Below are 10,546 nucleotides of genomic sequence, written 5' to 3'. Positions count from 1 at the left end.
TATTTCAGAGATTTTAATGAATATATTTCATATGGTTAATCCAGTCTTTCAATTCTTAATTTCTTTTTTGCTCTAGTGAGCCGATCTAAAACATAGATCGAGTAAACCAATAAGAAATTACCAAGAAATCTTGGGATACCCTCAAAAATTATTTGATTTATCTTATCAACTAAGATCGCAGTCAACATGTCCATCATCCCACAATCTCCAACACCACCCAGCGCAAATCGAACACACATAGTCGCTACGAGAGCAAATCCAACTTCCGTTATGCCCATCCACTTATCTATGTAGGGGACCAACAGTAAAGACCCAACAACAGTCAACATGGTCATCAACAATTGAAAAATTTTCATTCCTATTTTCCATCTCAATTTAGTAATATCCAAATCCGATAATTTTACAAGAGCACTGGGCCCACACCCAATGAAAGGAGATGTTGTCGCAACGGTAATGACCCATACATTGTTATTTACCAATTCTTTCTCGATATTCGTGTTCAAATATAACATGAGTCAAAGATAATTACAAAACAGGTCACTATCCTCGCACCGATTACAAAATCAGTGTCCATACCCGCCCCATTCTCTGTTATTTTAATCGGGGATTCTTGATCCCCGTCCCCGCGGGGACTTAATCCCCATAATTTTCCTCATACCCAAAATTATATATAATTCAATTTTATTTTAAAATACATAAAATAATTTGGTGTAAAAGTTTTTTTATGGTAAATAAAATTTTAAATTTAATCATAATATCATAAATAAAAAATATAACTACCAATCAAATTTTTTTTAAAGAACATTATATATCAAATTTTCAAATATTTTGAAATAAATAATAAATATACATGAGAATTTTTGTATGTCCCAACCCTCACCGGAGTAAGTTATTTTAGATATTTTGATAAATATATTTCATATGTTTAATCCAATCTTTTGATTCTTCATTTCTTTCTGTTTTACTGAGCCGATTCATAAAGCAGACCGAGTAAACCAATAAGTAAATACCAAGAAATCTTGGGATACCCTCAACAAATTATTTGATTTATCTTAATAACTAAGATCTCCGTCAACATCTCCATCATCCCACAATCTCCGACACCACCAGTGCAAATCGAACAAAAATAGTCGCTACGAGAGCAAATCCAACTTCGGTTATCCCCTTCCACCGATCTACGTAGGGGGGCAACAGTAAAGACCTCGCAATATTCAACATGGTCGTCAACAATTGAAAAATTCTCATTCCTATTTTCCATCTCAATTTAGTCATATCCAAATCCGATAATTTTACAAGAGCACTGGGTCCACACCCAATGAAAGGAGGTGTTGTCACAACGATAATGACCCTTATATTGTTATTTTCAAATTTATTCTCGATATTCGTGTTCAAATATAACATGAGTGAAAGAAACCAACTCTAGAACATTCCGACAATAAAATTTTTATTCGGTGCCTACTCAAAAAAATAAATAAATTTAAATTTTATGGGCTATAGAAGCGCTAGTTCAATTATATAACACTAGTTTAGATGAAAATTAATGTATTACACTAATAACAAAATTAACTACAATTGAAATTTTTATTAATTTATTTATATTTGTACTTAAATTTCAAAAATAAATTATAATTAAAAAATAAAAGTAAATAACATGAATTTAGGTGTCAAAAATACTAAAATAAATTGTTGTAAAATAAAAGTAGATATTAAAAATTCAATTCATCAGTATAAATAAGTAAAAGTTAATTATATATTTAAAAATATAATTACAAAAAAGTTTTTATCCTCGCACCGAATACAAAATCATTCTCCATCACCGCCCCCATCAAATTCTTTTAGTGGAATCCTTCTGAAAACAGAAGAAGAGGTGTCGTAGGAGATTAAGTTCCGAAAATTCATAAAAAATACTTTGTTCCTTTTACTTACTGCACTTACGTTACTTTGATCCGCCTTAGCTTTTAAAGTTCAATTCTGCAAGGAAGATTTTTCCGCCTGATTTTATCAGATATTTCGAGCAGAACAAAGTTTTAAGCAATTAAACCTTCTGTCTGGTTTTAACAAATTAGATCGAAACATCGTTAAATTTTAAAATATTGTATTCAAACACCATTTTCGATCTAAACAGGGACCAAGAGCACTGGACCCATATCAACTTAGTCATAACTAAAAGCTAATAATTTTACAAGATCACTGGACCCACACCCAATCACAAGAGATGTTTTCGTAGTGGTAATGCATTCATTGTTATTTCCCAATTTCTAAAATGAGTTAAAGAAACCAACTCTAGAACATGATGACAATAAGAATTTTTAATCGGATCCTGTTTAAAAAAGGTAAATTAAATTAAATTTACTGTGCTATAGAAGCGCTAGTTCAATTATATAACACTAGTATAGATGAACATTAATGTATTACATTAATAAAAAATTAACTACCACTAAAAATTATGTTAATTTATTTTTATTTTACTTAAATTTCTAAAATAAATTATAATTAAAAAATGGAAGTAAATAACATGACATTAGGTGTCAAAAATATTGAAATAAGTATAAAATAAAAGTAGATATTAAAAATTCAATTTATCAGTATAAATAAATCAAAGATAATTATATATTTACAAAGATAATTACAAAACAAGTATATATCCTCACACCGAATAAAAAATCAGTCTCCTTCCCCGCCCTATATATTCCCTGTTATTTTTAATCAAGGATTCTCCATCCCCAACCCCGCGGAAACTTAAGCCACATACTTGTTCCCAAACCTGAATATATATATACATACATATATATATATATATATATATATATATATATATATATATATATATAGTTTTGATATTGTGAGCATCTATCATGTGCACTTATGTGTGCATCTGCTGATGTGGCGTTCGCCTATTGGATGTAAAAGATGACACGTCAGCAGTGCACACAAAAGTGCACATCATGGGTGCTCATAATATCAAATCTGTATATATATATATATATATAATTCAAATTTATTTTAAAATACATAAAATAATTTGGTATAACAAATTTTGATTGTTAATAATATTATAAAATTAATCATAATATCATAAATAAAAATACACTACCAATCAAAAAACTTTTTTTTATGGAATATTATATATAATAATTTCAAATATTTTTGAAATAAATAATAAATATATACATGATATATTTTAATATTTTTTTATTTCTACATAAATAAATGAATTCAAATAATATTTTTATATTATAATATTTATATAACAACAAGAGAATGCATTATATATAATTCATAAGATAATACAAATTAATAAATAAAACTATTTTTAATTTTAAAAATTAGCTTAATTTATACTTATTTCAAGATTTTAAAAACTTTAATTTAATAAATAAAAAAAATTAAATTTCAATATTATTATTATTATTATTATTATTATTATTATTATTATTATTATTATTATTATTATTATTATTATTATTATTATTATTATCATCATCATCATCATCATCATCTCAACTATTTTATAATAGTTGAAGGGCTTATAAAAACTGCTTTTGAAGACGCCAAATTTACTTTTCCCGTTTTGCCCTTTCTACACAGTAATCTTTTAATTGAATATCATTTTCTGAGGGACTCGTAAAAACGAACGTTTCACGATTAATTTTTTAACCTCCGACTTCTCATTCGACGTCGCTTTAGGTTTATCCTCATTTGCTCACCAACTATTACTTCTCCATAAGTACTCCATTCTCCACTCCAAATCTTTGACACAAGGTAAGGACTCGAAAATTTCCTCCCAATCTCTCTGCTTTTTCTTGGTTTTTAATATTTGGTTTGGATTTTCGAATTTTTATGTATTCTATTTTCTATTTTCTGGATGCAAGAAATACGCTTACTTTGTTGGGCTTCCGATTTGGAATATTTGCGCTCTACACGGTAAAAGAAGGTAAGGGTTCAAATAATTGTCTCACGATCTCGCAACTCTGGTTGATGTTGATATTCTGAGTGTGTTCTTCATTGGAAAATATCTCTAATTTTTTTGGATGAATTTAATTTCAGAATTCACAGGGATAAGACGGAGAAAGAACAAATGATGAGGAGAAATGAATTGAAGTTTGCTACACACTGAATCCCTCAACAACCATCATCTGGATCAAGCGACATAAACATCTCTATCATATTTTCAAAACTCTAATAAAATCCTAGAAAAAGAAAAAAAAAATCTCCCACACGCACCAAAACGTGACAATATGGCAATAAAAAAAATATTCGATCCTCGTGCATTTCTTATACATAAAAGTTAGATAGAAAATAAAAAATTTAAACTTTATCATTCTTCCTCGTCACGGGAAAAAAGTGGTATAAACATTGGGGAAGATCTCAACTCTCAAATGTAGAAAAATAGTCATAAAGGAAAAAAAAGAAAAAGAAAAAAGATTTTTCTCTTGAATTTATATTGCACTGTGGACCCTTATAGCAACTATTTTGTATTTGTGCTCGTTTTACGAAAATAATTAACTTAAGTTTTTTAAGATCTCATTATAGAGTTCTTTTATGGTGCCCAACACTATATGCCCACTTCATACCCATCATGTACAATTCAACTCATCTATTGTACCGGTCAACTCATCTATTGTACATGGTGGGCATGAAGTGGGCATATAATGTTGGGCATCATAAAGGAACTCCTCACTCGTCCCCGACAACTAAAACCCAGGTAGTGGGTTTTAGTGATACGAAATTTTTTTAAAAAAAACAACTAAACTCAGTAGTGGGTTTTAGTGATCGGGGATGAGTTGGGCAGGAATAGTTGGGCAGCTCAAAATTACTATATATATATATATATATATATATATATATATATATATATATATATATATATATATATATATATATATATACAGTCATGATCCACTGCACACCAGTGTGCAGGGATTTTGTGTGCACCGCGGGATGTTCGCGAGAACATCTCAGATGTTCACGCGAACATCACAGGGTGCACACAAAATCTCTCCACACTGGTGTGCAGGGGAACAAGATTATATATAGAGTTTCTTTGAAGTGCCCACCTACCATGTTCACCAATGATGTGGCACTATTCTATTGGATGTGATAAAGATATGATAAATTGTAGGTCCAATAGAATAGTGCTACATCATTGATGGGCATGGTAGATGGGCACTTGAAAAAAACTATATATATATATATATATATATATATATATATTGACTATATATCACTAGTATGCATCAACATTAAGACATCTTTTCGATTAGTAGTAATACAAAACCTCAAGATGGTAGTTACTTTAGGGCAAGGGCGGTACTAAGAGGGCTTGCACCGGCCCCCTCAAGTCGGTCACTTTTATAGGTTATTAGTAACTGTCCACCCACTGCCCTTCAAAAGTATTTTATGATTGTTTATATATATTATTATTATATTATAATGTAAATTTAATGAAGATATGCTTTTAGATTTAAATATATATATATCTATAAAAAAAAATTCGTAAAAATTTGTGGTTGATGTGATTAATTTAAAACTATATTGACAACCGTATTTTTTTTTATTTTTTTGGAAATAGACAGCCATTTTTCGAAATAGTGGGAATTGGGTAAATATGTGAGGCTCAAGCTAAGGTTGGGCTTTTCATCTTTAAGGCGACTTTTGTGAACTTGAATTGTGCTGAGTGGGTCTTTGTTTCACAAAATTTATCATGAGATCCGACCCAAATATTATGGGTCGGAGTTATGTACTATGTACATGTGTGTGCATCGTATGACCCACTGAGCCCAATCCAATTTCACACCAAAAATAATATTAGTAATAAAAAATAAAAAAAATAACCAATCACAATAAATAGAACTAGAATTCCAAACCCTAGGAATTCACTAATTTGTGTCAAATTCAAGTTCTATATTTTGCAAGGTTACCCACGGCCCAGTGCCTAAATGCCTAACTGGCCGCCTAGACGCTTAAGCAGTTTTTTGAAAACATATATAAATATTTCAGTCTAAAATTAGTCAAAATATGCATAAATATATTCAATATTTTAATTAATATTTTTTCATTCATGCTTATTAATGTGCATGAATTTTTTATGTGGATATATTTCGAAAAAAATATGCACAACTTTGTTAAACTTTTTTTTTTAAAAAAAAAGTTTATCAATTTTGTATTTTATTTTTTAAAAAAAAATCGAACCATCTAGAATGTTTGTTAATCCGATTTTTTGAATACCGCCTGAAGCCACTGATGTTTTAAAAATCGGGGCGGTGGGTCACCTAGGCGCCGCCTAGGCAATCCTAGGCACCGATTTTTATAACATAAAAATTTTTGTTACTGCAAATTGAATAACTCCACGGATTTACACAGCACAAATTCAATTGTTGTGGGAAGTGAATTTTTAGTTTCAATGTAATTAGCAGGTGATATTTTGAAAATTTTAGACATAGGGTGCATTCTATAAATGTAACCATTTAATTATATGTTAAGCATTAGGAACTCCTAGCATCAACTGCAAACCTCTAGCAAACCTCAAAGTACGAATACGAGGATACAATTTCTATTGCGATTCGACAATTTCGCCCACTAAAGAAAATAGTCGGAAATACAAACTAGGAATAAAAATTGGTACAAGAAGATGAATGCATTCGTTTACATTATCATCATTTACACTTTTCAACCACAACAATCATCTAATAATGGAAGTCAAATAAGAAAGTTTTCTTTTATATATGTTGTTCATTAAATTAGGACAAATCAAAGGTTGACACACCGAACGGTACATGTGACCTGACAAACTCGACACCAATGTAAGTAGCCAAGCTGTGGCGACGAGGGTTGCCCCGCGAATCATCTCGAGTATTCAACGCAGTATACTGCATAAAGTGAAGTGACATTCAGATCCGGTTAACATAGAAATTGGTGCATTTACATGTTTGAAAAATGGACTACTCACTTGTATAGATAGGCAGCAATTCCCAGAATAACACACAAAAGAATTATATCAATGCAGAAGTTTTTGGTGGATCTCACCTGAGTCAATTTATTTCAAACATGGACTTATAATTCCGTGTCATAATAACATAAAAGATTTCATTTTTAAAGGAAAATAATAGATTGTTATCACACCTTGAGAACAGTCTCCTTCAGCCTAACATTAGTGTTTCTTATGTCAGATGTTGCCTTGTCCACCTGCAAGAAACCAAAAAGTGTTTCATCAAGGAAATCCTCTGCTTTTCGCTAGATAGATAAATGAATAACCGCGGTGTTCGGAAAGAAAACGAGCCATTCATACCTTCGTGTCGATTTCATCCATCAAAGGGACCTGCCTGTCCAATTCCTATACCAAAACAATAGAAGACTGTGAGAGAAATCAGGCAATATCTTCTATAAACAGGGAGTGAGTGAGGAACAAATTAACAATATATGCGCCATAGACAAACCTCGTTCATATCGAGCGCCAAATTCTTCAATGTATCTAGACCTTCTGATATGAAATCCAATCCTTGATCCTGCATTGCATGAAAATTTATTACATGGGAAGATTGGATGATGCAATGTATGAAAATGAAAAAGAAATTTTATGAGCTACTAGCCTGCTTCATTTTCCTCATCTCATATTCTTGCCTAAATTGACTTGTTTCTTCACTGTGTTGAAAGAAATCATCATCAAAGTTCTCATCTAGTGAACACATAATCATAAAAGTTAGCGAGCAGGCTACATAAAAAGCAGCATATTGGCATCTACTATTAAACGAAAAACGTTCTTCAAAGATGATCACCGGAGTCAAACTTTATGACTTTATGCGATGATGAAGCTCCCCAGCCTCCAGTTTGTTTAGCCGCATTCGTCGATCCATCCGGTATTGCTTGAATTCTCTCCGGTAGTGCCAGAACAAGGTCGCTACGAGCTTCGAGTTCTTCTCTAGATAACCCTTTGACCTGTTGGAAAAGAGAACAATGATCAGTAAATGCAACTCTGGATTGCTAATTGCCATTTTGTATCATATAATTATCAAAACCATTTTTATCCTTAATTTGGGATGATTCTTGAAGGTGGCTGATTTTAGAAACCAAATGAAAAGAGGCCAGCATCTGCATCAGATATATTGGCTATGATACATGATACTCCATGTAAATGAGATTAAAGAAGAGACCTTTTTCTGAGCCAGTTTCTGCAATTTAGGCACCTCCTCCAGAAGCCTAGCCTTCAACCGCCGCACCTCCGCATTCTTCGCCACCACCGCGGCTCTGTTCGTCTCCATCGAAGCCATCTCCGATTTCTGCACACATCCCATATTTTCGTTCAAGAAAACCAAAAAAAAAAAAGACAGGAGAGGGAGATGAAAGACTATACAGACATGGAGAGCGGCCTCGATCTGGGATTCGAAGGAGGCGTAGAGGCGGGCGAAAGCGTCGCCTACGGAGGAACTGGAGGATCGCATCTTCTCGACGTCATATTTGTCGTATTTCTTGCAGATGGAGTCGACCCTGAACAAAATGTCGATCACACTCATGATGGATGTTTCTTGGTGGGATTTCTCTTGTTGTGGATCGGTTGAATTCTCGGAAGGAATCGAAATTGTGGGAGGAAGCTTGTTTTGATCTTGATCTGTAATTTTTCTCTGTGTCTAGGGGTGGTCCGTTAATGGCGGTTATGTAACGTAGGTTGAAGCGGGAAAGTTAGAATACGCAAAAATCATTACATCCTTTGTTTAATTCATGTTTTTAATTGACTATGAATTGAGGTTAGTCTATGCTACACCGGGAGTGTTTCTCCCCCTATTTTAATATCATTAGATGACGTGAGACTCATATATTTTTATGGAAATTGACATATGTCTTGATGATCCAATGGTTGATATTTGACCACATTATGGAGGGAGAAGTATTCCAGGTGTAGCATAGAATAATCCATGAATTGATTAGCTATTACCAATAAAATCTCTATCGTTTATTCTTTGTTACAATTTCTCATTCACTTTCTAAAATTCAAATATTAACATATTCTTTTTTGTAAATTAAGGCACCGTTTGGTTTAAGTTATGGTATAAGTAATATATAGATAAATAATATAATGTAATAAAAAATAAATAAGAAATGATAGTTAAAATTGTATTGGATTTGAGTGATAGATTATGGTTTATTTGATTTGATTAATTAAATTTTATATAAAAATGTTAAATGACTATTTTTGTCCTTTTAATAATAAATAAAATAAAAATTATATTATTTGTAAGGAGTAATATAGTAATTTGAATTGATTTGATTGATTGGGATAAATAATTAATGATTTGATTGATGTAAAATAAATAGTTAATACATGGATAAATAATATGATGAGAAAAACGTAAGATGAGATGAAATGAGTTATACATATATTAGTAATATGGTGAACAGAACAGTGCCTAAACGTCTAATGTACTTGCATCGTTGTTATACAAATGATTATTATGAATAACGATTAAAATAATCACAAATTTTTTTATTTTAAAAATGTCAATAATTATAAAGACGCGTGTAACAGGTGCACAATGATACTTCTCTATCTTTACTATCTTTATTATTTTATTAAGCGTGTACAAATTATTTTTTGGTGTTATGATGATTTTTCTCCAATTTGCTCCTTTTATGCCCTTGCATTCTCTTTTCAACTTCATCTCTTATCCACTTCTCTCATTTTTTTTTATTTTATAACTTATTTTATCATCTCGCTTCTCATCAATTTTTTTTTAAACTAAATTTCTACAACAACTAATTTTTTTATAAATTAATCCACAACACAAGAAATAAGGATAAACCAAGTACTTTAAAATTTTAAAAAAATATTAAATATACAATACATTATATTTGTTATAATAAGATTTTGAATATAGATGATTATTAAGATAGATTTTTGGTTAAGATAGATATCTCAATCTTATCTATCTACATATTTGTATCTTGTACTTGTACCCTATAAATAGGGGTTCTCAGTTATGAATGAAATAGTTCCGAGTCATTCTCGGAACTCACTTTTCTCTCTATTCTCTTCTCATCTCTCTTTGATTATTAAATTTATAACACGTATCAGCACGAATGCTTTATATTTTAATTTGTTCTCCTGAAGAGCACGTACACCATATTATTGAAAATATCATATTCGTCATATATAGACATTGATACTCCAGAAGTAGCACAATTTATATTTTGTGTTGATGTTCTTGAAGCAACACAACTTTTTGTTTATGTTATTGCTCTTGAAATTGCACAAATTAGTTTCATGTTGATGTTTGTAGCATAACATAATTTTGTATTGATTATATAGCCAGATCTATGATTTAAGATATGAAATCTAATAATCTTCAATTTTCTTGAAAAATATTGATTAAAGATTTAGAATGATAAATAAGTGTAACGTCCATTATGGGTGTATTCATTATAGACTTTTAAAAACTTTTATGAACTTTAAAAGTATTTAGGTATTCAATATAGACTTTTGCATACGCCATAAAAGTATAGTGATATTCAAAATAGATTTTCATGAAGTTTTAAAAAGTCAAGTTGTATTCAA

At 30.8% G+C, this 10,546-nt stretch overlaps 1 protein-coding gene across 2 annotated transcripts; it reads right to left on the bottom strand.

Moving 5' to 3' along the window:
* Window positions 1–6,637: 6,637 nt before the first annotated feature.
* LOC140892174 (syntaxin-71-like) lies at window positions 6,638–8,551 on the bottom strand. 2 transcript variants are annotated; one of them, XM_073300942.1, is made up of 9 exons: window positions 8,355–8,551; window positions 8,151–8,276; window positions 7,776–7,935; window positions 7,590–7,675; window positions 7,437–7,505; window positions 7,289–7,333; window positions 7,123–7,185; window positions 6,950–7,026; window positions 6,736–6,869 (listed from the first exon to the last, which is right to left on the bottom strand). In XM_073300942.1, the coding sequence occupies exons 1-9, from the start codon at window positions 8,508–8,510 to the stop codon at window positions 6,857–6,859; spliced, it is 795 nt and encodes a 264-aa protein (XP_073157043.1). In that variant the 5' UTR covers window positions 8,511–8,551; the 3' UTR covers window positions 6,736–6,856. The 2 variants fall into 2 exon arrangements, with proteins under 2 accessions (XP_073157042.1, XP_073157043.1); XM_073300941.1 differs by lacking the exon at window positions 6,950–7,026 and having other exon boundaries at window positions 6,638–6,869.
* Window positions 8,552–10,546: the final 1,995 nt, after the last annotated feature.

Source organism: Henckelia pumila, chromosome 3 (assembly GCF_033568475.1).
Source record: "Henckelia pumila isolate YLH828 chromosome 3, ASM3356847v2, whole genome shotgun sequence".
Classification (NCBI taxonomy): Eukaryota; Viridiplantae; Streptophyta; class Magnoliopsida; order Lamiales; family Gesneriaceae; genus Henckelia; species Henckelia pumila.
Note: the sequence above shows the minus strand (reverse complement) of the source record. Positions and strands in the feature narration are given on the sequence as shown.

What these genes read in the sequence shown, in the direction of transcription:
- LOC140892174 (XM_073300941.1), bottom strand. Translation starts at nt 8,510, where the DNA reads ATGAGTGTGATCGACATTTTGTTCAGGGTCGACTCCATCTGCAAGAAA. An exon ending in AGTCATAAAGTTTGACTCCG is followed by an intron (nt 7,676 to 7,775) that starts GTGATCATCTTT and finishes TGTGTTCACTAG; the next exon opens with ATGAGAACTTTGATGATGAT. An exon ending in AGATGAGGAAAATGAAGCAG is followed by an intron (nt 7,506 to 7,589) that starts GCTAGTAGCTCA and finishes CATGCAATGCAG; the next exon opens with GATCAAGGATTGGATTTCAT.